We start from the raw sequence: 26,542 nt of genomic DNA on the forward strand, positions 1-26,542 counted from the left end.
CTGCCTAGCAATTATAGCTATGTATTATGATCAACATTATTTGAAATTACGACTTTAACCCATTCGCTGCCAAGGACGAGTATACTCGTCTTTGGCAGGGTGTCACGCATTGCCAGGACGAGTATACTCGTCCTGCTTTAAATATATTATAACATGCAGGCTCTTTTGAAGGCCCATTGCCAACGACGAGTATACTCGTCTTTGGTTTTCTGCTTCTAAATGATTATGTATGATAATATATGTGCTCTTACCAAGAAATAACAGGGTTTTGGTAAACAATAGCACTCAAAATATAAATGGCAATAGGAATGACTTCATATAATTTAGGCTTGGCAGCGAATGGGTTAAATATTCATTGCAATATCATATTATGCTGATAAATAACTGCACTAATTTATGTATTTATTTTATTAAACGTGCCTAAGTATTTTTCCGTAGTTTGAATATCTCATGTTTCGATATTAAAAGTGATTTAATAAAAGAGAATTGGATATCGTTCGAGGCAGTTTATGTAACGCACGCATGTATATGACAAATCCGAATTAAAGGCGCAACTTTCTACCTAATTTAAAATCGCTCTCGGCCGATTCCATTGCATGAGAAACGGAGTTTGAGCCATGGAACACGTTTTAAATGCGACTTTTCCTTTTACGATCTCAACGCCAAACCGGGTGGTTAAAGATTGTTTTTGACACGATTCTCTATACATACGGACCGCGTGATTGCACGAGGAAGAATTACGCTTTAACCTACTTACCTAACTATGTTTCCTAATGATTATTTAGCCGTATCTTCTAATATGCTTCTAATGCGCGCTCTGCCGCCGAGTTTAGGGTAATTGACGCGTGCGTATGATTTATTAAACGCGACAATATGCTGGTTATTAGAACGGGAAATTGCACGGGAATGCACTATGTCGCAATTAAATTCAGAACGACCCTCCGGTGCATTCCCACAAATACTTTCAACACGCGTTATTTAATAACGATTGTGACAGGGCAGTTTGCGAGGTAACGAGTTTCAAGGCAATTTACAAGTTCCAACGTTGGAGATCCACTGAGAAGTTCAATTTTCGCACTTCAACTTATTTATTAGTGAGTCAATAGGGAGTGTATTATATTGTATGACGACCATTAACCCTTTCGCATCATAAGCCGATTTTCCACTTCTCCGAATGATGCAAATGAATTAAATGATCTATCCTTGGCAAAGTTTTGGCAAATGTATTTTTCATTATGAAATCGATGACTAAATAACATTTTTTACTGACTCATTCTTTATACTTCTGACTATAATCTGATTGGACTGTCTAACCGATTCGTCAAGTTGAGAAAGCACAAGGAAGGGCGTGCCTCGGTTTGAAGACAGGGAGAGACCTTCGAAGATAAAAGCCTGCTCGCGGCACGTCAATGCCGTCATATTTCGTAGCGGGAAACAGGATATGCGAATTCACGCGGTAGACGGTGCTCGTTTCGGGTTACCTTGATACAAAATACCTGACTCTCGCTGGAAACTAGGCTAAAACGTTAGGTAATTAAATCGTAAAGAACGCCGGTGGAAAGCGAGAGGTGCGAGGAGAGAAAGGATGCTGTGCTACCGCGGCGTATGTACCTATCGTAGGCACGTGTTCGACTTCACGTTTCCTCATCTTTCAGCCCACCGTCGGCCGGATCGCAGACGTGCATCACTTACGACGCCGTGAATCGCGCCTACGTCGAGGCGAGGAAACGCATCAGTGAGTGTTACACGTAGAGAAGTACGAATGATTACTGGCAAATGTTAATTGCATAACTGAACCGTTTTGTCAGATGTGGCGCAACCCAAGAACAAAATGTGGCGGCCGGAGGACCTGGCCACGGTCGGCGAACTCCTGTTGGATATCTCTGCCAACCTCGCTCACACGTAACCGACTCGTTTCTTATCTATATTATTGAGAAACTTCGTCATTAGAATGCAAATTTGTCGAATGCCAATACTAATTTCAAATATTTCCCTTATCTCATCATTCTTTTAAAATTAATCTGAGGAATGTGTAACACCTGTAGTCATAATTACGATAAGAACTGATTATCACAGGTACGGATTGACACCGGAGGAGATCGAGAAGAGTCTACCCTTGATCGACACATCAAAAACGTTAATCAGTGACGTGTGTCCAGCATTTTTAAGCAACGTCGAGTGTCGGGCCGGCAAGTACAGAAGAAACGACGGGCTGTGCACGAACTTGGAGAACCCAACGTGGGGCTCCGCCCTTGCGCCGTTCCAAAGGTACAACCATTTATAATAATTAATAAAACCGGAGCAAACGTGATTTGTCAATTTCCCGGTATGACAAATTTTCGTCTGCCACGTTAGATTGATGAATCCACGATTCGCGGACGGTTTAACAGCGCCCAGGATATCGGTGACTGGCCGTGATTTACCATTATCACGCGTGGTGTCACGCACCATGCATCCTGACGAGGGTTATCATGATCACGCCGGCACAGTCATGGTCATCGCCTGGGGACAGTTTATGGATCACGACTATACGCTGACTGCAACGCCTCTAGGTACGATCTCAGACCCGATAATTGTTCGCGCGACCATATCGTAGAATTGTTGATAGCTCCGACGGAGGGTAGATCGATCTTGTGTGTTACGCAAAAGCTTTAGATCACCTGGCGCGTGATAATCTTTCGATCTTCGAATAGTCAGCATTTGGCAATAGTGGATAAGCTTCAGATAAACGAGCGTCGTTTCTCATTGCCGTCAGTTACGATTTCAAAGGGTTAACGAGGGTCGGGAAGCCTGCGGCCTCGGTAACCGAGAATTCGCGGGAGAAAAACAGAGAAAGTAGCCCCAATTTCGTGTCAATAGCAAATTACGCAATTGGTCGAATTGCGTCACGGTGTGTCGCGTCGGGACGTTCGTATAGCGTTGCGTTCGCCTCCCAAGCCCTTCTACGTCGGATATTTACAGTCTATCGAAACTAGGGTAACCGCCGGAGAAAGCGACCGATCGGTGCCCGGATAAGCGGTGGGCCCGCCGATCATGTGACCGCTCGTGAGGTTTCCACGAGCCGTCAGCGATCCACGCCAAAATCGCACGCGTCCACGCGCGGCTGTCCCGCAGCTACCTGGTAATTAGCGGTAGGCATGGGAGATCGCCGTGCTGCAGGCCAATTAATTGGCTGCTACGAAATCAGAGATCGCGTTTCGATAAACCCTGAAGATAGTTAAGCAAAAAATTTACCGGCAACGATTTTTATGATTTATTACTACGCGTTTCACTCTTTAATGCGTTATTATAAAATTAGGTTCTTGATTACATCGAAAATGAAAGGAATGGAATCAGATCTAACATCGCATGTTACGAGATCCTCCGTTTCTTTTAGGGCTGAAACTATTTTTCAATGAACTAATGGAGAACAAAGCAAACTTAATCGGGATTAGAAAATACGAGTTATGTGATTGTATTAAGTATGTATTGACTATACAGTCAATCCCACAAATTTATGCACTTTCGAAACGCATTTTTTAAAAAGAAATCAGACGCCGGAAGAAAATTGCAAATAATAAACAACAACAAAAAATTTTCGATTTTTCCGAGATTTTTCCAAGGGGTACCCCTTCAGATTTTGAGAAATTTTCGTTTTTTGCCAATAACTTCTAAACCGTTGGAGATACGGGAAAATTGCATTAGACCTTTTTTGTAGAGGACGACGAGATCTACAATTTCCATGTAAAAATATTTCGCTAGCGTCAATAGTTAACGAGTAATTTGCAAAAAACTATTTTTTCGTTTTTCGTCAATAACTCGTTAAATATTGATGCTAGCGAAATATTTTTACATGGAAATTGTAGATCTCGTCGTCCCCTACAAAATGGTCCCACACATGCCCCCATACGTCCATCCTTTCGGGAGTTATGGGCAAAAAACGAAATTTTTTTCCAAAAGTTCGCCGTTTCGACGATGGGATGGTCAGATTTTGTCAACATCAATAAAATGCCAAATAATCATACGTAATTCGTTAAATATCGAAGTTAGAAGGAAAACAACTGTTATTTGAAGCATTTTTCGCAATTTTGAAAGAAAAAAATTTTCGTCAGCGTCAATCTGTTAATGTCGAACTGTTAAAATTTCAATGCTTTGCCATTGTTCCTATTTAAGGGCAAGCGTTGCGTAATCGCATGAAGAACCAACATCCAAACTGATCGTCGGTCATTTAATCTACGCCTAAGACCTCGCTAAATGCATAACACTATATCAAGACAGCGAGCAACCACGGCATTGCATGATCGATTACTCTCCCTTTGCAGACCCCCTGAACCGGAACGACCCGGAGGAATGCTGCCATCGGCCACCGCACCTGAAGAATCCCTACTGCAACGAGATCCCGATACCGGAAGACGATTACTTCTACAGACTGTTCAACGTGAAATGCTTAGACTTCGTTCGCGCGTTTCCCGCGGTCCGACCTGGATGCAGGCTCGGTTCCCGTGTCCCCTTCAACCTTTTGACCGGCGTTCTCGATGGGAATACGGTTTACGGAATCACGGAATCCTTTGCTAAGTAAACGCTTCTTCTATTTTGGTCATTTTCATATGAATTTGAATAATCGCACGTGTTTTGATAAAATAATTAAATGTGAAGACTGCACACAGTGTATTGTAATGTTTAAATGGTAAAAAAACCTGGTATCCAAAACGCATTTTGAAATTTAGCATAAATATAATCTGTTAATTTGTTTTGCTCACTCTAACTCAGCAGGATAAAATATATTTGAGGAAGTATAATGATAGATTGCAAATGATTGAACAGAACAGAAAATTTTATAGTAAACGTTTGATAGTTGTACTATACATATCGGCTCGTCACGTAAGGGGGATAATAAATCAACTTTATGTTCCTTCTAACGTATTTCCTAACGTATATCTTCTAACATGCACTGTTCGCACTTTCTGGTCTATTCGCATTATGAGATCCACGATTGCTCAATCGGGATCGTGGGTTCTTCTAGAACGAACAGAGTAGATCCGAGTCTTCTCACACCCACTTCACTTCTGTCGCATTTTATTCATTTCGGATACTCATGGGATAATTTCGTTTATATTTGCAGAAAGCTGCGTTCTGGTTACGGTGGCTTGTTACGCATGAATCCGGTGTTCTCCGAGTATGGCTTGAAGGATTTATTGCCGCTCAAACTGGATATTCCGGACGAGGGTTGCACGCGACCAAATCGATCAATGTACTGTTTCGAGGCTGGTGAGTCTTTTAAATTCAATCTAACGTTCGATTATAAATTCGCAACTTTTCTAAATGCGCAGTATAATGAGTTATGCTATTCACAAAAGTATTAATAATCGCAATTCCTGAGTCAGTATTTTTAAAAAGTAGGAAAGCTATTTTTCATACCAACATTTGCTCGTGTTCGCTCTATAAAATTGCATCATTTAATTTCATGAATTCCTTTGATTCGATTAATGTAAGTCACGCGATTGAACACGAAACAGGTGTTGAAAAATCGTCTGTAATTTGTATTTAGACAACGGGAATGCATACGACTCAATCAGAAGTACAAATAAAGGATCTAATCTATTCTCATCTTGGAATTGAAACGGCGGCATTGTAAAGCAACGGGAAGATAAAACTGGTCACCGTGTACGATTTTATCGCACCCCTGGCGCGTTCACTAGCCTGAGAAATAGTTTTCCCACGTTGCTCTCGACCAGTCAGAAAATCGCGGTTATTCTGGCTACGTGGCAATCTTATGCACGAGACAAAACAATTCCACCGGAACGCGTTGGTACATTAACTTGCTATTAGCCGAGATTAGTTATTTCAGATGAAGAATAAAAAATTACAAGAAAATCAGAGAATTTTATTAGAATGCATGTAAAGAAATGTGATTACAGATTGAGACACTTTTTCAGACATTCTTTCATGAAACGTGATTTTATAGAAATAGTATTATTCTATTAATAATTAATTAGAAAATACAATTTTTTCACTATATAATTTTTCACGTTTCATAATGTATTTTAATATTTTAATTAAAATTAAACTAAAATGAATAAAAAACAATATTTATCCGAAATATTTTCACGAACCAGAATATAAACTTTGATGCAAAAACATTATAAGAAAAATTGATGACTGGCAAAATTGCATGATTGATTAATTAGGAAGGAAACGAGGCCACGGGTTGCTGCTGGCTAAAGTGATAATGGGTATCATGGCATCTATAACGCGACGGTCGGTGTCGAAATTCGTGTGAAACGGTCGCATTCTGCGTTGCCGAGCCGATAGTCGTCATGCGATCGAACGATTATTATTGGCGTGGATTAAACGAGAAAGGGAGTGGCTCGGATTCAAGGTCGACGACTGAAGTTGTCGTAATAATCGATGAAAAATCGGCGTTCGATGCACTTACACGATTGTTGCGTTAAACCGTATCGCATTCCTTTTAAGAGACCACTTCTTGCGTTCGTTTACTCTCGAAATAGTGCTAAGAATGTTGTACTACCTATTATATAAGAAGCTTAATAATTCCTATTATATAAACTGAACGTTATGAAGTTTTAACTTTCATGCCTGGTCAATCTTACGACTTTGCTACTTGCCTCCACGATTAAAGTCAATGAAACAACTGAACTGGAAAAATAGAATCTAATCTTTACGACATTTACTGACTCTAGAATTAAATTACTCGTTTCCTCAGGATTCTTACTTTTTGTCTACAGGTGAAATAAGAGTGAACGAGCAATTAGTATTGACCTGCATGCACACTTTGATGGCACGTGAACATAATCGAATCGCGAAACAACTGATACAAATCAATCCTCATTGGGACGACGAGACGCTTTATCAAGAAGCGAGGAGAATAGTGATCGCTTTGATTCAACACATTACCTACAACGAATTCCTACCCATTCTGCTTGGTAAAGATGTCATGCAGAAGTTTGGACTCCTACTCGAAAAGAATGTAAGCTTGAATTACTGCTTCTCGACGAGAGCAGGATTTATGGGATAATGAATTTGTGCAGGTATACTGGGACGGGTACGATAGCAGCGTGAGCCCATCAGTGATCGACGCGTTCGCTGCTGCAGCCTTCAGGTTCGGACATTCGCTGCTACCGACGGCAGTTGAGAGATGGAGCAAAGCTCACAAATTCATTGGTAAATCAGAATAGAATTGAAATTAAAGACAGAAGAGAAAATGTTCTAATTTAATTAATTCGTTTGAAGCTTCGAAGAGGTTATCAGATTTGATTAGAAGACCGTTTGACTTGTATCGTGCCGGCGTTTTTGACGAGTACATCATGGGACTGATGAACCAGGTGGCCCAAGCTATGGACGATTCCATCACGCAAGAGGTACCATCTTTTCCTAATACAATTTTTATAATACATAAAATAAATATAATTTATTGATGTTTCTTTTTCCAGGTGACGAATCATTTATTCAAGAAGGCTGGAGCCAAATTTGGTTTGGATCTGGTCTCGTTTAACATGCAACGAGGTCGCGAATTTGGTATTCCAAGTTACATGGAATTCAGGTTGGTTCTTTTGAAAAATTTACATAGTTTGAAGTAATACAGAGTGAAGATAGCTCGAGCTTATCAATAACTCAATTTAATATACAGAAAATTCTGCGGACTACCCTGGGCGGACACATTCGACGAACTGTTTGGATCCATGCCAAACGAGACTATCAGACGCTACAGTTCAATCTTCGAGTGAGTATTCACAACGCCCTGAATGAACTAACGAAGTAATATAGACAACAAAAATTCCAACTCGACGTATACATAAATAAGAGAACGTCTCAACGATCTGTTCAGATATTTTAATGAAACAGGTGACACGACCTCATGAATAATTGAAAACGCTAATTTTAGACCGGGCTATGAATCATTTGCAAAACGCGTGACATGGTCGTTTCGAGAAATCGCGTTTGAATTCCCGGAAATAATGAATGATTTTGCAGACACCCAGCGGACGTGGATCTGTGGTCCGGCGGCGTGTCCGAGAGACCGCTTCCGGGTAGCATGCTCGGGCCAACGTTCGCCTGTGTGATCGCAACGCAGTTCAGTTATTCGCGTCGTGGTGACCGATTTTGGTACGAACTGCCGAACCAACCGTCGTCCTTCACTCTCGGTGAGAAGCCATTCGATCGGCTGTCGAACACAGAAGTCGTCAACTCCTCTGATAGAATGTGAAATAACGAAGTGATCTTTTATGTTTAGATCAATTGAATGAGATACGAAAAGTGAAGCTCGCCAGAGTAATTTGTGACAACACAGACCTGATCGACACGATACAGATATACCCGATGGTATTGCCGGATCACGAGATGTAAGAGATAATTATTAATTTCTCAATATTCTTGCAATTTCATATTATATAACTTTCGAAATAACATGATTGATTATTCGCCTCTCAGAAACCCACGAGTGCCCTGCAGAAGCGGCATATTGCCAAGCATGGATCTGACCAAATGGGCGGAATTCCCACCCGTGAATCACGCGCAATACGTGAGTAATCTAGAGGACCAGTACCAATCATACGGAAAGTAAAGAGGCTGTTTTCTAGACACAAAAGTTATAGAGACCTACCGCCTGTAGACGAACACCACCACGTAGCGAACGAGAACAGACACGAGCCAAGAAGCACGATCCTCTTAGCCAACCCCCTACCCCCGTTTAACTGAGACACATTCACGGTATACCGTAGAATACACATAAATACGTACACAGCGAACCGTAGAGGCGTCTGCACGTTGCATTACGGATCAGCTTAGGGACACGAAGGCAGACGTGTACGTAATAACAGTCCTAGCATCCGAATAGACACCGCTAGCGGCCTTAATTAATTAGACGAATACCCTACAGTAGAGACGTTTAATTTATTCAAGCTAGAATCGTAATTTATACGTTCGAACGCAACTATAAATTACGGCCTCTTGCGTATTCCTTTTTTATACGTACGTACATACATAAATATGTATGAAGTTAATTTTAAGAAGAAGAAGTGACGTTCAGATTTAATCGAAGTCTCGTTAACGTATCGTGTCCGAGAACTTGGAGGATGTCTTTAATAACAGATACGATCATAGAACTTCGCGTGTACTTGCCAATAATTATATCGCAGCGCGGGAGATCTCAAGACGTAGAAATTGTGTAACGCGTTTCCACGTACGACGACGACCACCACCACCACCAACACCTCCACGCTTTTTAATAATCGCTTTGGACAGAGCATTTAGCCGTGACACGAATCGTACGGGTCAGAGACGACCTGAACCGAGCAAGCCCCTTGCTCAGCGTTTCAGTTACCTAATAATAGAAAAGTAGACTACGCCAAGTTAAGTCCGCATACCTGTCGAATACTCTAAATCTTATTATAGTGATGGGTAGTCATTTTTCTTTTAGGATACAAAATTCAAACTCGTTTATCGCTGCTTTCTCTACTTCAAGCTATTAATTTATTCTTCATAGTTAATGCATCATGTATATAATACCACTTAGGCGAAAGTTCTCTCTATAAAATTACACGAACTGGGTAGTTTCTAGCAATGTTCATCGTCTAGTCCTCCCCTCGATCGCGACATGTACATTTTTTTAAACAAATCCAAGTAGCCACAATAGACAATTTTCCCTTAGTCGAAAGAAACCGTGTTTGTGAACGCAATGAAGATCCTGCAATACGAAAGGATTGTACGATGCACGAGCACCTACAAATGTAAACCTATTGTACTATAGCGATTGGTGGAGGAGCACTTGCTTGATGTACCGAGGCGGCCGCCGAGACCGGGAAAGGCGCGGAACCAGTACAACAGGCAGCAGGTTCTGCGGCTCTTCTTTGAGAGCATTAACGGCATCGCTTCGTTTCTGGAGTTCAGAAAGTAATACGGACGGAGATGCACGAGGGATTCCTAACACTTATCAATTGTACTCAAATCAACCTAACGAATCGTCAGAAACAAAATACATCTTCACTCTTTTTCCCCAAGTATCACAGAAACACACAGATGATCAGCAATTCTGTACATGGACGTTACAATAATTTTGTCTCTGAGGTGAAACATTATTTTTAATAAAGCATCGACCCTTTTAAGGAACTCGGTTACATACATCACACGTAGTAATTTATATCCGCGTGACTTCCCTCACGTGATTATTGCAATTTTTTCTATCGTCGTTGTAGGCGTACCGCACACCCCTTACCCATTTATTATATTATCTCTTAATTTTATTCTCTACACAAGACGCACACGATGTGAAACAACATTTAATATATTAGTTCGCTTCGAGTATTATTGTATCATTTCATTATCATGTACATACACGCGTGCACGATGGCTCAGGGAGCGTGCTCGACGATCGGAGACTGCACGTGACAGGACAGAAAAGGACAGCATCGTCTGAGCCACTGTACGCCCACGCAGTATCTCAGTTTGTAATTTGTATTTTGTATATATAAGTATTCGTAAACGAATAAAGTCACATTAACGAGAGTGCCATTTATGGAACCTTCGTCAGTCTTGTGAATTCTCCTGTCTCATTTTATTTCACGATGATCGAGTGATTCGAACGGACGGGAAGAAAAACGGCGCGTTGCCTCCGCGGGTTCGGCGTTGTCTCGATGCCGCGGTAAATATTTCACCGCGAGTTACGCCGCGAGCACGTTGAATTTACTACCGCGTCCGGGGGAATGATTTACAAGGTAGTTAAAAGCGGCGGCTGCATAGACACGCGGTACGTTTCTTCCGCGCCGAATCGAAGCCACAATGTTCACTGAAAATTGCCTATGAATCTCGCGGCGCGAAACGTTTCCCTTAATGCCGCACGTGTACCTCAGCTTCGCGTCGATGCTATCTTAAAGGAGTCGAGAGTTAGGGTAACCGTGGCTCGAAATTTTCAGAACGCTGCTGCGAACTCCCGGAGCCCCGAATTCGTTCTCACGAAAAATAAAAAGGAACAGAGAAAGGACGACGCGGTACCAACGATTAATAAAAGAACAAATATACACAAAAAATTGTATAAAAAAGTTGATAGGAAAGACCTGAACCAGGATTCGATCCTTCGCGCATTAAATAATCACCGGAAACGTGAGAAGCGGTCTGTGGACAAAAAATCGAATTACGCACTCTTCGGGGAACGGAAATTCTATCGTCATCCGAAACTCACTTACGAGGAACAGCTAAGCCAATTAAACGCGACGCTCCGCGCCGAAAGCACGAACCTGAATTTTACTACAAACAATCCTGTTAATTCGAAAAAATCCAGCAAACATAATTACAAACCTGTTTTTCCCAACTGCGATGATACTCGAAATTCGAGTGGAAATATCCGGAAAGGTTCGGCAAATCGTGATGAAAGCAAGGATAAAGCGCAGAGCTCGGTTCAGCAGCGTAGGAATGAAAGTTACATTAATATACAGGATCATCAGAAAAATGTCGAGAACACGACGTCCTCGGATATTTCAGATTATGATCCGAACAAAATCCCATACGTCGAAGTACCGGATTATTCTGACATTAGAGAGGAGAGTTTGGACGAGCGTGATCGCGAGGCAAGCAAAAAGAAAACGCAAGGTGACGTCGAATTCGTCGATCCAACAGATTCGAAAGAATTCAAATCCTCGGACAACGAAAGATCGCGAAATAAATCGAATATAAACTCTAAATCGAACGTCAAGGAGTCTAAACCTTCCATACACGGCGAACTTGAAAATAGCGAAATGTCGAGCAAATTAAATAATTCCGACCTTGACGAGTCGACAGAGAATTCGCAGGTAGGAAGTGAGGAAGATTCCGAGGAGACAGACGGGCAGGGAGATTCTAAAATCCAGTCGGGACCCATAATATTCGACATAAACGAGTACAGGAAGCCGTTCGATCTAGACGAATTTCTTAAGGACGATCCGATAATGAAAAAGTTGAAGCCGCTCGAAAAGGAGACGCGGACCAAGTACGGAAAGAACGGGAAACGAGTTTCAGCCGGCTTTAACGAGCCCGAAAGTGATAATGCGTTCAGAGAACGAGCGAAGGCGCAGGATACTTTCGATGATCTACCAAAATATCATCGATCCACCGATTTCACCGACGTGTTCGCGGTAGATAAATTACATCCAGAAAATGAAGAAGACGAGGAGGAGGACAGTGACGAGGATTTCCTGAGATTCGTGTCCAAAAGAAAGGGCGGTGGCTCGTTTGAAAACGAATTTCGATCGCGATATTTCACGGACGACGTTATTAGAAATTTAAAGGACGATGTGCAACGAGATCGGAGGAGGAAGAACGCCGAGAGCAAAGGCGACGTGTACAAACCATTGTCCGCGGTCTTGAACAAGAAAAGCCGCGTTTCGCGTCTGGACGAGGACACACGAAGGATCGGAGCCGGAGACATGCCCGCGGATTATAGAAACCTCTGGTCCTTAGAATATAAATCCCCAAGCAGAAGAGTTGACATGGAGGCGCAAGAAAGGAGGAAATAGCGATTCGACAGACATAAACGAAAACGTTATATTAATCTTAAGAACTGTTCTATAAATTGAACTCTGGATACTCATTAGTTGTTGTACGATGAATGTTATAATAAAACGGAAGTTGACAGAAACTTTTGGTACTTGTATACAGTTTTTATCTGTGACTATTGCACGTGTCTGGATTCTAAGAGAGACGAGATAGGTCCTCTTTAACCAATCTAGTAGCTGTCTGTCTATCGGTCGATCGAAATTTCCGCGCTATTCCTGAGCGGAATTCTGAGAGAGTGCAGGAAATCGAAGAAATCGAATTAAGGTAAGATAGGCAGCGGGGTTTCCCTCGACCGAGGGATGAATCTGGCCTCAACGGATATATAAGGCCGTCATCGTACAGTGCTCAGTGTCATTCGTCTGGTTTTATCATTTCCAGCAGCCTCGGCTCGATCCAAGCGACAGCAACCAGGTAAATACGTGTACGATACATAGAGAGAAAACGCTTTTCGTGCCGGTCACGTGGCCGTCCTCTACCCGACCAGCCGATCCCGGTCCAATCGGTGTTCACCGAACCCGAGACACATCCGCAGTCAATTGATCCGCGTTTCCACGATCCTTGGTCTTGAATCTTCGCGTGCTTCCTTGAGAGAGACGGGAGAAAGGGACGGCGCCGACGCGTGGTCAGATAAACGAGACACCTACCATCAATATTTATTATATTTACGCGTTCACAATGCGACCGTTAAGGCGAACGCGGAAGCGCGAGATTCCGGTTATAAATGACAGTATGAATAACGAAAGGAAGAAAAAACAAGCCGGGAAAAAAAAAGATGACCACCGACGTAGCGGATCGCCCGAGGGCGACGAAACGTCAGCGCGCGAAACGGGAAAGATGATTCGAGTTTATTGGAAACACTCGCGATCCCTCATATTTAACGATCGTAGGAGATGTGCTTTGGCCAGTTATCTGGATTCTTTCATTAACTCCATTGTTTCGTTAATAGTTGTGCACTGAACATCAATGAGTCTTGGTAAAATACGCGTCGATGAGAAATATTGTTTGTGAATTGTTGACTCCAAGGTAACCCGAAAGTTCATGAACGTCGTTCACCGTCTCCTTTCCAATCTTCGTTATCGAGACCGGTAATTAATAGGAAAGTGGATACGGTATAGAGGCTTTGAACTATTGCATCCTGACGCCAGAGGCTAGTTAGGGTATTTCCATGCCTGCATCCTGTTAGTTCCACCTTCACCAGGACTGCCGTTCTATTGGATTCCAATTCTTTTTTCCATTTTCTTGATTATTAATCCCCCGCGCAGGAGTAAAAGAACTGATGAATTGTACGATATCCAGTATTGCTATCTTTCTTTTAACGAGATCCTGTTTGTTTCTTTATTCTCTTGCATCGTAATTAATAATGTAATGATCCAAGTGAAACTTGTTATGTTGAGGTAGAGAATCAATAGTAGAATTTTTATATTTAAGAATCGTGGATGTAATATGACAATAATATGATAATATGGAATAAATTAATGTGTTTTCATACTCGTTTCAGCCATGAATAAGTCAACCCGTATTTTGTTGGTGCTCTTCGTGGCCTATGTTATGGTTGTAATGCTCGTCGCAGGAAGCGCTCCCTTTGATCGAGCCGTTGGTAAGTTCATTTCACTTAACTTCGATTTATAAATATTTGAATCACCGATTTTTTAATAATATCGATATTGAATTTGTCCCTAATTAAATTTTCAGGGGTGTGTATCAGAAATTGTGCCCAGTGCAAAAAAATGTTCGGGCCCTATTTCCTAGGCCAGAAGTGCGCCGACTCCTGCGTCAAATACAAAGGAAAGCTCATCCCGGACTGCGAGGATGAGGGTTCCATTCAACCGTTCCTCCAGGCCCTCGAAAACGACTATTAGATCCGAATCGACAGAGTTCCTCGCTATTTAATATTTATTCGCGCCGAGTATACGAGACACGTGCCAAAACAAACTGACGAAGAAAAACTCGATGATAGATCGCTCGCGTAATTTATGTACAAACGTAGCCGAGTATGACGTATTTTTCATGTATTTTTTCCTTTAATAACCGATCTTTGGTCTCAGGGATATATTTATAATTTGTGACTAATGGAACGATTTGATCTCGTACTTATGAGTATTACGCATGTAGTCCGTTTAGTTGTAAGTCATTATCGATGTTCAGAATAGTCATAAGTAATATGAAGAATAATTCATAATAGTACGAACGATATTCAAATAAGATATTAAAATATTTAAACAAGCTTCAGGCATATAAAAAACCGAAAGCGAAGGATACCAAATTGTTTTACCACATTGAATGAAGCGTATCATTATAACAATTACTGTACTCACCAGGCGATGTCTACTCCAGGCTGGGAGGCGTCACGTGGCATTCTGGTATCGTAGACAATGTCTGCTTGGACTCTAGTTGTTGTACCTGAAAATTATTTAAGCATCGTCGTATTATGTACTATTCAATCGCATAATTATATACCCTTAAAAAATATATTTACACGTTGTCGAAGACTTTTCTCGTTTATGGCTGCTCTCGATAATAAATGTTTCACTTTGTCCAGGAGTTCGGACTTGTGGCTCAATTGCTCCCTCAAAACCTTTATCTCCGCGTTATCGTCCTCCTTTTGAACCTTTTCTAACGCGGTTACCCGTTGCTCAGCTAATTGCAAATCGGTTTCTAACGCCACGATTCGCTTCTGAGCGTCCTCGTACTGTCTTTGTAACGCGCTATCATTTTCTCTACCTGACAGTACACCCTACGCGTAAAATTGATGAGGTACTGTTAGTGAATAATAGTTGAACATCTATCAAATTGAAGAATTTAATTATAACGTGCCTGACGCGCGAAGCTCTTTTTTGAGTCAAGCTTAAGACGTTTATTCTCCACCTGTAGCTTCTCGATAATTCTTTTCAAAGTGAAAATTGTTTTCTCCATTTCCATGGTAGTCTTTTTTGAACCGTTTTCGCGCGACTCTTTATCCGATGACATCGGAGAGCAATCTGACGACTTTTCTTCTTTTAATATTTTTATATATCTGTACGTAACATAATAAACGACAAACAGCGATTGAATATCACTCATATTTCATCTCTTACAAAAAAAACTAAACACGCAACAGATGAAAAGAAACATACTTTTCTAAATGTTCCACCTTCTCTCGCAACCTAGGTGCGTCACCATTCGCTTTTTCTAATTCGAGTCGTAGCTCGAAGTTCTCGGCTTCCAGCGCTAAATTCATTTTCTCTAGAATATCTTTGGTCATTTCTAATTTCTCCAGTTGACTAACAACGTAGCTGTTACCCTACAAATAGACGGTAAACGTAGGAAACGATTAAACGAGTCAGGCAGCTAGGCAGATCAAAAAGCGGACCTGAGAAACGATTTCTAAAGCAGCGATACGCCTCTTTTGCTCCTCGACCTTAAGCAAAAGCTTCTCATTGTCCTCGTTCTCTAAACGATCAGACAACTCTTTGATCCGTTCGCGCAGAATCTGACACTCTTTCTGAAGCTCCTCCATCACGTTCTGCTGTACAGGTCTGGCTGACAAGCTCCCAGCCATTGTGTTCTCCAACTTTAATTTGCTCTTCAAATACCATTTCTCTCTTTCCATGCACGAAACGACGGAGCGAAGTTTTTCGTGGCTGGCTTGCAGTTTCGTGTACTCATCCGTCTTCTCTTTCAGCTTCTCCTTGAATCTTTCAGCCATCTGTTGCCACTTCTTTTGCTTCTCCCACAACGCGAGTTCTTCCGCTGTCTGTGCAATTTACTAATTATCACTAAAGAATTTCTGGCTGGTCACTTGAAACGCGTTTATGTACCTTAAGCCTTTTGGCTTCGTGTGCTAAATACTCTCTGTCCAATTGTGCTCGAGCTTTTTCTAACTCCTCCTCGAGAGACTTTACTTTACGTTCGAGCTGAGTCTCGCGTTGCGATGCTCTTTTCTCTTGCGACTTTACAGCCGTGTATCTATCGCGAATAGATAGAGTAATAAAAGGGGAAGAGAAATTTTTAGGATATATTTCATGTTTTTATACAAATCAAGATTAATTGTAACAAAAACCATTAAAAAAATGGTGGTATTCCGGTTGGGTTTAATATTTTCCTACTAAAATACCTGCGACTAATTTGTTGCTTCAACTCAGTTATCTCATTCTTATACATCTTCTCTTTTTCCAATAACGATTGCAGTTGCTTCCTGACACTATCTACACGCTGCGTATGATCACGACTCGTAATTTCGGTTTCGCCTTGAGTTATCGCGTTTCGCGATCGATTTGTGGACTGAATTAACTCAACCTCGTTCTTCGCCCCAAAACAATGAAAGATTCGCGTTTAAACCGTGCCTACAAAGATGGTTAGACGATGCTCACGACCGATACCTGTAGCTGCTGATAAGCCAAAGTGAGCTGATGAATCTTGTCATCCTTCTCCTGTAACTCTTTCATCAACGACATATTCCCTTTCGTAACCAGCATTCGATTTTCAGACAACTGTGTGCGCAACATTTCCGCCTCGGTTTGCCATTTCGCGCATTCGCCACGATAACTTTCCAATTCACTTTTATGTTGTTCCTCCAATCTGATAAAACACATTTCGGATTTAATAATCTGCAGAAGAGATTCTTCCCCGTTCAGCTAAATCGTCTTCTGTAATCAGCAACCTACCGCTCCCTCATGCGATCCATGTGATTGAGTCGCTCCTCGGCTAATCGATGCCACCGATCGCTCAATTCTTTCGTAATATTCAAATCTGCCTCCAAAGTGGACACTTTCTCCTCCAACCTGGCAACCTCCTCCACTTGCATCGCGCTATTCCTTACATCTTCGACCCTTGAACTGGTTTCTTGCAATTTAACGATCAATCTGTCCTCTTTCTTGTTATCGCGTTTCTGCTCGGTTCTTTGAGTCTCCCTCTGCATAGACTGAACGCGAGCATGCAGGCTTCTTATCTCCTCCTGCAGACGAGCTGCAGCTTTACTATGCTCGTCCCTGTCTTCCTTCAATAAATTCTGATACCGAGCTATGGTTTCTTCCTTTTGATTTAGCAATTTCTGCAAACTGTTTATCGACGACTTCAACGCAAGCTTATCAGCGCAGTCGGTACCTTGCGACGAGAGCTTGTACTCCTCGAGCAATTTCTCTTTCTCTGTCAATTCTGAATCCTTGCTTTTTATAGTCCTGTTCAAGGAATCCACTCTCGCCTGGTTCTCTGCCATTTGCATCTCGTATTTAATTAACGTCGAGGATCGTTCAGAAGCGAGTTTCATGGCTTCGTTCAATTGATCCCGGAGCAGTGACACTTCTCGGGCGCTCTTCTCATCCACGTCCCTTTCTGCCTTTCCTATATTCTCTACCTCTTTCTTTGAGTAAACTGTATCTTCTTCTTTTACTGCCATGTCCTTTTGCTTCGTTTTCTTATTTAGATCTTCAGGTTCCCTTGGAGAGATCGTTTGAACTTCCACCTCGCTCGTTTCTTTCTTTTCCAAACAACAAGTGTACGGATCAGTCTGTACTTCTTTTGATTTCACTTCTATCGTTGCTTGAACAGGTGCATGCTTGTTTTCTAATAATGGGGGGCTCGTCGCTGCGCTGCGTGTGTCGATTCTTCGCTGCTGGTGGTCGCCTTTACTCCAGGCCTTCTGTATTTGTATCATATCGTGTTCCATCTCATTTATAGCCGACTCGTATTCCATGAATTTGTTATTAGCGATTTGCAACTCGTACTCGAGTTGCGTTATCTTCCGTTTGTACTTGAAATCCTGATTAAGTTGGAGGATGAGTATTCAGATAAAAGTACGATTTAGGGTTTAATAAGGGTTCCTTATGAACACGTACATTTAAAGTATACTGCGAATATTCCGAGAAACGTTGCACGATGTCTTCGACGCTGCTACTTCCTATCTGTTGCTCCAGGATATCTTTTAAGCTTTCGACGATCTGCAGACGATTATTTAGCAATTCCTGTTGCTGTTTAGTGCTTTCATAGTACTCTTTAGCTTTTTTCATTTCGCTATCGATGTTCTGACGCTCGTTCTTCAATTTAACCGACAACGAGACTATTCTGTCTAAAGCGCTAATCGAAGTAGAACCCGAATACAGATTTTGAAAGAATCTTATTATATCTACGTACATTCTGAAAACGAACCGAAATTAAAAGTCTCGACAAAATGAAAACGAGTTTTGTTACAAAAAAGACCTATTTTATAAATTATTTTTCTATTTATGAAAGAATTCCTATCGAAAAATTAGTTTCACCTGCAACGATTTTCACATTGTCTCCGGCAATCTTGGACGTAAGTACGCAATCCTTCGCAAGCTGTTCTCGACTTGTCGAGTTCCTCCTGTAAACAGGAGACCTCATTCTCTAATCTCAGCTTCTGTGCGTTCAATTCCATTTCTGATAAATTTTTACTAGCCAGCTCAAAGTCTAGCCTTGAAATGGTAGCTTTATCCTCGCTGACTGCTTGTAGATTTAATATCTGATGCCTCAAATCGTCCAATTCCAACGTTTTCAACGAGTTCAACGAATAATGTCGTTGAGCCTCCTCCTGAGTGATTTCTAATTGTTTTTTCAAATTCTCGACTTCTGTTTGAAGCATCGCGTTCTTATCGTTCAGTTGTTCCGACTTGTTATCACGCAGTTGTGGCGATTTTTCGAAGTGCACGTCTTTCGAAAGCCTCTTGTGTAGAATAATCAATTCTTCTTGTAACTCGGATTTCGCCGCAGTGATTTCCTTGAGACTCTCCTCGCATTTCGACAGCTGCACCTGCAAGATCTCATGCAAACTAGTCACGTGATCGGCTCGCTGTTTCTCCAAAAGTTCCCTCGCTTGAGCGTCCTTTAATCTTCCCATTACATCTCCGTCGTCTTCGAATCGAGTCTCTTTCTGTAAATGCTCCACGAGCTGATCTTTCACTCGTCTCGCCAGTTCCAACTCTTTCTTCAAGCTTTCTATTTCGTTCTCATTCCCAGATATCAGATTATTCTCTAACAGACCGCGGAATCGTATGCTCAACTCCTCGTGCTTCTCCTTCAGTTCGTTATAAATACTGGAGCTGACGGAATTGAACAGGTTGCTTTGTAATATTGAGACCTCACGTTCAAGGACGTTGCTGTGCTTGCTGGAATCGGCTAGCGCTTTTCTCAAATAACTCTCATTCTTGATTGCCTCTTTTTGGTCGTGATACGCCCTCGCAGTTTCTTTGGCTAGTAATTTCTGAAGCGCAACATTTTTCCTATTTGCAATTAGAGCTTCGCCAGATGCTTCCACGAACTCCTTAGTCTTGGCGACAAAAGCTTTCCGAATTTCATCCTCGCCCTCCTCCAGTATCCTCGCGCTCTGCTCATAAACCTCCAGTCGAAGTTTCAACTTCTCAATTTCGTTGCTAAGCTCATCGTTCCGTTCTATCAACGAGTTCTTCTGCTTCTCCCATTCGTCAGCCTCGTTTTTGTACGCCTCTTGCAGATTTTTCATTTCGGACAGATACATGCTCAATTTCTCGCTGTCGGACTCCTCCGTGTAAACTTTGTCGAGGTCACCGTGTTTGTTCAATGCTAACGCGTGCAGTATTTTATCTTTCTTTTGTAATTCCTTCCTACAATTATTTATATTCGCAGGCGACGTTAAACAAAGATGAAGACGTATGTCTCCCAGATTTTTATTCAACCGTTATACCTCAGTTGTTTAAGCTGACCCCTCAATTCGGCGTTGCTACCTTGAACAACGTTCAAATGCTCCTGCAATCTCATTACAGGGTGGTACCAGCCCGCTAAATGCCTCACGTCTAACGCCTCTAACAACCTCTCTAACGTGCTAGATTGTATTTCCACTACGCTTTTACCTGAGGTATCAAACGATCAATATTACCCGCCCAAAATTCCACATGCAACAACGCAAGATGAAAAATCCTTTACAGGAGGATTAAAACGTGATTAATATACATGTGCCTGATAGCTCATGTGTGGGATTAAAGAGGTAAGTTCAGAGAAAGAGATTGGTGTAGTGAAAAAAGGAAACAAACGGTGCATCGTTAAAGTACCATTAAAATGATCGAAAATTCACCGTCTTGGCTACGAATACTGTCCAGAATCTCGTGCATCCCTCTTCTGAGGGCCTCGTTCTCGTCTATGATCAGCTGCATATTTTCCTGTACCTCCGAAATATTTACTTTCGAATGCCATTTGAACACGGATTCCGTTAATTTGGTCGAATGGAAGAAATCGCTAGCACCGTCTATGCTGCTGTCCGAGATATCAAGTTCTTTGGACGTTTTACTCAATTTATATTTCAAAACCCTCATCTAGAAAACGAAAGTGGTCGAACGAGAATTTTTGCATGAACACAGCTAACTGAAACGTTTCGATCTTACGTCCGATTTTAATTCAATATTCTCCTCGACGAGCACTTTGTTTTGTTGCAATAACTCCTGCAGCTTCTTCTCCTGCTCTTTCCGTTTAGCTAACGCGCGCTCGATCGACACTGACTCGTCCTCCGGAATGCCTAATTTTTCCCTATGCGACGTTACACACGTTTGAAATAATTCCTCGAACAGCCGGACACCAAGAGAATGCTTATTCACCTAAGAGTTATAATTTCCATTTCCTGATACGAGTTTAACATCTCTAATTTGTTCACGACGTCGATCAGTTCCCTGATGTGTTCGGTTTTACTTTTCAAATCGTCTTTCAGCTGTTTTATTTCGTGCAACGCCTCGGCCAGGCTTTCGTTCTCGTCCTCGTACTTCTTTAAAGTCGCTAGCACCTCGCATAACTAAATAAAGTGGAACGATTCAACAAACTGTAGCGCGATTGTTAAAGAAAACACATTTAACGAACTGACTTTACTACTCCTTGCTTGAGCGTCTTCCTCAGCGTCGTTCAACTGAGTTTGCAATTTAGATATCTGTTCGCTCGCGTCCTGCAACTTTTTCAACAAGTCCTTGTGCTCTTTTTTCTTATCGACCTTTCCCACCCTGAAGGAAACATCAATGAAACTAATTTACATCGCGAATCTTTCTATTTAACGATCATGTTACATACTTCTTTGCGTCAGCTTTTAATTTCTCGATTAGGCTAGCGCTCTCGTTGATCTCGACGGTAGCTTCGGACAATTTCGTCTTCAGTTCGTTTATAATTTTGTCGCGACAATCTATTTCTTCGTTCAAGCGAATGATCTCGGATTTACTTTGTTCCTTAACTGAAGTAACCGAATGCAGCACGGATTGAGATAAATTTTCCTTCAGTCTTAATATTTCGTTATCTTTTTCATCCAATATCGCCTAACGAATTCAAAACTGGTTAAAGAGAGCTCGATGGCTAGCTAACTATAGATACCTTCCACTCATTAATTCTAGAGTCGATTGCAGAACCGAATTCGTCTATCGCTCTGTCTCTGTCTATTTGCTGAGCCGTGATTTCCTCGACTTGCGCGACTAGCGCGGAATTCTCGCGTTCCAATTCGGATATACTTTCTGGAAAAACACGACCCACCGGCATGACAAATTATTCGCGGTCACAATTCAATCGGAATTAATTTTCAGTGTAACAACCTTTATATTCCACGGACTTAACTCGAGCGGAACTGAGTTCCTCTGCCATTTCGTTCATTTTTACCGTCGCGTCTTCCATTTCTCGAGTCAACGTCGTTAATCGTTCTTTTAAAATTAAATTGTCATTCTCGAGGCTCTAAAGAGTCGAAATAACGTGAATTAAAAATTGTAAAAGTGCTCCGGTCTGTCTAAATTTTGAAACCCACCTCTAATTCTGTCACAAGGATCTTTATTTTTTTATTCTTCCCCTGCAGAGCATCGTCATACTCTGTGCTCTCTGACATTTCTACATGCTTAAAAAAGGAGATCACATTTCTGAGGTGATGTGAAAATATCTTTGCTAAATTATTATTAATTGAAATCTTACTTTGGACAAATCAGTACTTTCGCGTCTTGAATCATCCCCTTCTAGCATGCAAGTTAAAATAGTTTCTGTATTAACTATGTAACATTATGAGAATACTATAGAATGTGTTTTCTCTTTCAAGTAACGCACACACGATTTACCTTTCTTTCTGCGTTTAGCAGGTTCAGGTTTCAAAGAAGAAATGGTCTGTTTTAATTCACCGCATTCTAACAATAACGACTCTACCTGTTAAGAGAAGAGATCAACAACTATCATATTAATTAGGCTGATCAGAAGAAGGAAAAAATAGGAGAGAGTCCACTTGTCTTTTATTGAGTAAAAGTTTGATAAACGTGACAGTAGAGATGTTTTGTGAGAAATGATTAAAAGCAGAAATATGAAATGGTTATTTTTTACTTGATTGTCTTTGTATTGAAGTATTTCTTGGGAGAGTTTCATCAGTGTACGCAGGTTATGGGTGTCACTGATTTCGTCAACGTCGCAACTAATTATGGCTGGATAAAGAGCCTCCATATCGTCGTCAGTCAACGACGAGGGGTCCGCCGAAAAAATGCGGTCCCAATCGGTGCGGCCCATTTTTCACAACAATTTATCAATCAACACTAATATAACCCTGCTATCTCTAATCAGTTTGTTTCACGTATGCGAGGGACGCTACTTGGTTGTCATAGCAACTCTGTTTTGAGTGCTAGCCTGATATCTAGCAGAGAACACGACAATCACGTAGCGAGAATCGTCGTACCTACAGACGATATGCCCCGCAGATAATTCACAATTCTCTATTTTACATTAATAAATTTCAATGACTTATGCAAGAATTAAAAACTTTCTACGAAATTTCCTATCGTAATTAAAGATGCAACGCGTCGACGGAATTACGCAAGATTATTACGACAAATCAGAGCATCATCAAAACAACGTTTGCCGCAAACAAGATAACGACTTACAACGTTCCTCTAATCCTATCATTCCTCTGCCAGAACAAAAATAAAGATAAAGAATATCAACCTATTCCAATTTTTAATTCCCAATATATTCCCTTCTCCCTAAAATATTAACTCGTTGAAAAATGTTCAATATATATATAAAGAATGAAACACAGTCTATGAATTATAATTGCCATATTTCCTTCTGTACAAGGCTAGACTCCCTACGATGCACGTAGATCAGTAAAAATGTAATTCGATAACATAGGGGAATGAATCATAGTAGGGAGAACTAAACCGAACTAAGGCGTTTACGCTCGCATACTAAATACTTCCACCGACACAATTCGGAAGCGAGGCTGCTTACGAAATCGACTTTGGATCGAACATGGGGGCTCGTTGAAGTTTTAAATACGATAATGTATGTAAATTGCGATAAAAAAGATTAAAGCTTGCTCATTATCGTCGCCGTTACACGCTGTCCCGAACAGTTCTCCGCGATGAGAGTCAGTAAATTGTCTACGCGATTGCTGAACGCTCGTGTTTCCGCGATTTTAAATCCCGCGGACAAATCTGTGTTACGCAGTCATGTCAGGTGTATACAATTTACGTACTATGCCGATAAGAACAACAATGTTCCCGGTAAGTGCATACAATTCTTTCTTTAATACCAACAAGACTACAAATAAGTGAATGAATATTTTCAAGGTGAGACTGAAAAGATGAACATGTTCCAAGCAATTAACAATGGACTTCGAATTGCAATGACAAGAGACTCTGATGCAGGTAATTTCATTAATTACTTGATATAAATTTAGTGAATGTTTGTCAGATATTTTCGAACAGGTTTAATAACAATTTCCTTCCATGCTTAGTAATATTCGGTGAGGATGTCGCATTTGGAGGAGTGTTTCGTTGCACGCTGGGTTTACAGAAAGAATTCGGCCAAGATCGAGTATTTAACACGCCACTTTGCGAGCAGGGAATCGCAGGCTTTGGAATCGGTTTAGCTACAGCTGGTGTAACAGCTATAGCAGAGATACAATTCGCAGATTACATATTTCCTGCTTTCGATCAGGTATTATCATTACTCAATGATCTGCACAGAAAACTAGCGAGTAATTTATTCACAGTCTCCTAGATTAAAATAAGAATAAAATTAGAATTCGTATCGTAGAATAAATATTTTGTTTTATAAAAAACGAGTATTCTGAGATTTCATGCTTTCTTATCTGTAGCTGGTGAACGAAGCGGCTAAAGTCAGATATCGAAGCGGAGGAGAATACAATTGCGGTAAACTAACACTTCGAGCACCCTGTGGTGCCGTTGGACACGGTGGGCTTTACCATTCACAAAGCCCAGAAGCTTACTTTGCCCATACACCAGGTTTAAAAGTGAGTGAGAACAATATGCATACACAGTAAATAATCCAATTTCTATTCATTGGCTACTCTTTCTATCATTTTATGTATAATCATAATCCATAATAATAATTAGAAGACTTACTGTAGTTTTCATTATCTTTGTTTGAATTCTTAAAATCAGATCTGCACACGTGCACTTAACACTTAAAAGAAACATGGCTGCACTTTTCCAACCAAATTCTAATGGGAACATTATCATCAAACTTTATAGTTAGAATCAGATTACTTTGATCTTTACATTTATGTTATACTTATTATAAAAGCGACGTATTACAAGACTCTGAGAGTCATTATATGTGAAAATAATAAAGATTTTGGGAGTCTAAACTTGAGCCACAAGTATGAACGCGCGAACATAGTAGCACAAAGAATTACTCAAAATCTAACCTTATTGTCGATAATTCAACTGGACTGATGTATCCATTGCTTCCTGGCACAATGGGCAGACCTCCGAGACACATTCTGACACTTGCACTATTTAGAAAACATTTTAAAATGAAAGAAAGTTGCACGAGAACTCAACAATACACAACGTGATACGATGTCTGCCAGCTATAGTCCGTACGTTCAAACGGAGGACGACACTGATTGGTTACAAATGTCACGTGATGGTCGGAACAAGTTTAAAAGTTCCGAATTAATTTTTCAATTAAATTTTATCATTCAATGTATTGAAATTGATTTAATAATATTAGATTTATTTATTGAGTAAATTAAATTTATTAATGCTTCTAATTAATAGATTTACCGTGTTACTTTACGATCGTCGGTAACGCGTGTTTCTCTCGAATTCTAATAGATGTCTATACGAGTACCTACTGTTCAATGAAACTATTGATCCCTCCAATGAAATTCAAAGAGAAACTATTTCACCTCTCAACATTTCGTAACTACTCCTTATTTCATTGAATTACTTTCCTCTTAATTTACCAGCAAGCGTTCCATAATATATTTCTCCACGTGTACTATATCGTTCGGCAACGATCAAACTTTAATTGTAAATGAAAATTGGAAAATTGTTCAAGTAGCGACGAGCGAATTTCTATGCTCAAGGATACCTTTACACGCCTCGAGTCTATAGCCGTTGACTCTTAACTTTCTGGAAGAGATTCCATGAATATTGTACGACACTTGCACTCGATGTATGCATGAGGAAAGTTTTCCACGAACACCGACGCATCGATGTTGTACATCTCTCGGTTACATGAATAGCAATCGCTTCGACATTTTCTGAAACTGGATGATCGCGGAGTTACGTCACTCATTTTTTTCAAAACTGTCAATCCTACGTAAAGGGTTGGTACGGTCAGTGAGAAGATACTATTAAAGAATGGCAGCGCCCATGTAATCGTTGGGACAGCGAACGGGGCCCAATGGGGCTCAAAACAGTCAATAACATGTAGCTGACTAGCGAAAAAAATTTTATATGAAAATTGTAGTCTGACGTCCTCTACAAGAAAGATTCTATGAATTTTTCTTCTAACTTCAATATTTAACGAGTTAAGTACGATTAAATGGCATTTTATGGGTACTGATAAAATCCGACTATCCCACCCTCGAAACAGCGAACTTTTGGCAAAAAATTTCGTTTTTCGCCAATAACTCCTAAACCGATGGACCTACAAGAAAATTGCATAGAACCTTTCTTGTAGAGGACGACGAGATCTACAATTTCCATATAAAAGTTATTCGCTAGCATTAATAGTTTACGAGTTATTGACAAAAAACTAAAAAACAGTTTTTCGCAAATTACTCGTAAACTATTGAAGCTAGCGA

The 26,542-nt window shown here is 40.9% G+C and overlaps 5 protein-coding genes across 13 annotated transcripts in view; 4 read left to right on the forward strand and 1 right to left on the reverse strand.

Moving 5' to 3' along the window:
• cysu (peroxidase homolog) overlaps positions 1-10,500 on the forward strand; it is a 20,459-nt gene extending 9,959 nt beyond the window's left edge. The window contains exons 3-17 of the mRNA XM_018037626.2: positions 1,656-1,735; positions 1,809-1,902; positions 2,077-2,268; positions 2,356-2,552; positions 4,302-4,554; positions 5,102-5,247; positions 6,726-6,967; positions 7,029-7,161; positions 7,231-7,358; positions 7,431-7,540; positions 7,628-7,720; positions 7,972-8,141; positions 8,231-8,339; positions 8,428-8,518; positions 9,746-10,500. Of these exons, the coding sequence (XP_017893115.2) occupies positions 1,656-1,735; positions 1,809-1,902; positions 2,077-2,268; positions 2,356-2,552; positions 4,302-4,554; positions 5,102-5,247; positions 6,726-6,967; positions 7,029-7,161; positions 7,231-7,358; positions 7,431-7,540; positions 7,628-7,720; positions 7,972-8,141; positions 8,231-8,339; positions 8,428-8,518; positions 9,746-9,892 (2,185 nt within the window). The 3' untranslated portion in view covers positions 9,893-10,500. The remainder of the gene's footprint in view (positions 1-1,655; positions 1,736-1,808; positions 1,903-2,076; positions 2,269-2,355; positions 2,553-4,301; positions 4,555-5,101; positions 5,248-6,725; positions 6,968-7,028; positions 7,162-7,230; positions 7,359-7,430; positions 7,541-7,627; positions 7,721-7,971; positions 8,142-8,230; positions 8,340-8,427; positions 8,519-9,745) is intronic.
• Cep290 (Centrosomal protein 290kDa) overlaps positions 1-23,093 on the reverse strand; it is an 81,809-nt gene extending 58,716 nt beyond the window's left edge. For 4 of the 6 annotated variants that reach the window (XR_003388679.1, XR_003388680.1, XM_026810746.1 and 1 more), the window contains exons 1-23: positions 22,813-22,992; positions 22,557-22,641; positions 22,417-22,457; positions 22,256-22,342; positions 22,050-22,185; positions 21,835-21,971; positions 21,541-21,779; positions 21,341-21,473; positions 21,081-21,271; positions 20,871-21,012; positions 20,564-20,801; positions 20,177-20,342; positions 18,756-20,096; positions 18,336-18,633; positions 17,166-18,259; positions 16,881-17,079; positions 16,616-16,803; positions 16,320-16,467; positions 15,872-16,255; positions 15,636-15,802; positions 15,337-15,535; positions 14,999-15,256; positions 14,838-14,922 (exon numbers count right to left, since the gene is read on the reverse strand). Coding sequence is in view for 4 of the 6 variants with exons in the window: in XM_026810746.1 (XP_026666547.1) it covers positions 14,848-14,922; positions 14,999-15,256; positions 15,337-15,535; positions 15,636-15,802; positions 15,872-16,255; positions 16,320-16,467; positions 16,616-16,803; positions 16,881-17,079; positions 17,166-18,259; positions 18,336-18,633; positions 18,756-20,096; positions 20,177-20,342; positions 20,564-20,801; positions 20,871-21,012; positions 21,081-21,271; positions 21,341-21,473; positions 21,541-21,779; positions 21,835-21,971; positions 22,050-22,185; positions 22,256-22,342; positions 22,417-22,457; positions 22,557-22,641; positions 22,813-22,992 (6,126 nt within the window). In the remaining 2 variants the exon portion in view is untranslated. Of the gene's footprint in view, positions 1-12,958; positions 13,163-14,836; positions 14,923-14,998; positions 15,257-15,336; positions 15,536-15,635; positions 15,803-15,871; positions 16,256-16,319; positions 16,468-16,615; positions 16,804-16,880; positions 17,080-17,165; positions 18,260-18,335; positions 18,634-18,755; positions 20,097-20,176; positions 20,343-20,563; positions 20,802-20,870; positions 21,013-21,080; positions 21,272-21,340; positions 21,474-21,540; positions 21,780-21,834; positions 21,972-22,049; positions 22,186-22,255; positions 22,343-22,416; positions 22,458-22,556; positions 22,642-22,812 lie in introns of those variants that run through there. The other 2 variants (XM_026810748.1, XM_018037625.2) reach the window with 2 other exon arrangements.
• On the forward strand, positions 10,606-12,745 carry LOC108632810 (uncharacterized). The gene has a single exon (XM_026810750.1). It carries the CDS (start codon positions 10,794-10,796, stop codon positions 12,480-12,482), a length of 1,689 nt encoding a protein of 562 aa, XP_026666551.1. The 5' UTR covers positions 10,606-10,793; the 3' UTR covers positions 12,483-12,745.
• On the forward strand, positions 12,873-15,011 carry Eh (Eclosion hormone). 4 transcript variants are annotated; one of them, XM_018037629.2, is made up of 3 exons: positions 12,873-12,933; positions 14,021-14,119; positions 14,215-14,993. In XM_018037629.2, exons 2-3 carry the CDS (start codon positions 14,023-14,025, stop codon positions 14,379-14,381), a joined length of 264 nt encoding a protein of 87 aa, XP_017893118.1. In that variant the 5' UTR covers positions 12,873-12,933; positions 14,021-14,022; the 3' UTR covers positions 14,382-14,993. The 4 variants fall into 4 exon arrangements, with proteins under 4 accessions (XP_017893118.1, XP_026666555.1, XP_026666554.1 ...); XM_026810754.1 differs by lacking the exon at positions 12,873-12,933 and adding an exon at positions 13,217-13,607 and having other exon boundaries at positions 14,215-15,011; XM_026810753.1 differs by lacking the exon at positions 12,873-12,933 and adding an exon at positions 13,218-13,545 and having other exon boundaries at positions 14,215-15,011.
• A 560-nt stretch (positions 23,094-23,653) lies between the features above and the next one.
• Positions 23,654-26,542, forward strand: part of BckdhB (Branched chain keto acid dehydrogenase E1 subunit beta) — a 9,228-nt gene continuing 6,339 nt past the window's right edge. The window contains exons 1-4 of the mRNA XM_018037627.2: positions 23,654-23,984; positions 24,051-24,128; positions 24,218-24,420; positions 24,581-24,736. Of these exons, the coding sequence (XP_017893116.1) occupies positions 23,843-23,984; positions 24,051-24,128; positions 24,218-24,420; positions 24,581-24,736 (579 nt within the window). The 5' untranslated portion in view covers positions 23,654-23,842. The remainder of the gene's footprint in view (positions 23,985-24,050; positions 24,129-24,217; positions 24,421-24,580; positions 24,737-26,542) is intronic.

The sequence above is a fragment of the Ceratina calcarata genome, unplaced genomic scaffold, assembly GCF_001652005.2.
Source record: "Ceratina calcarata isolate Rehan_Ccalc_2016 unplaced genomic scaffold, ASM165200v1 scaffold176.2, whole genome shotgun sequence".
In the NCBI taxonomy this organism is placed as follows: domain Eukaryota; kingdom Metazoa; phylum Arthropoda; class Insecta; order Hymenoptera; family Apidae; genus Ceratina; species Ceratina calcarata.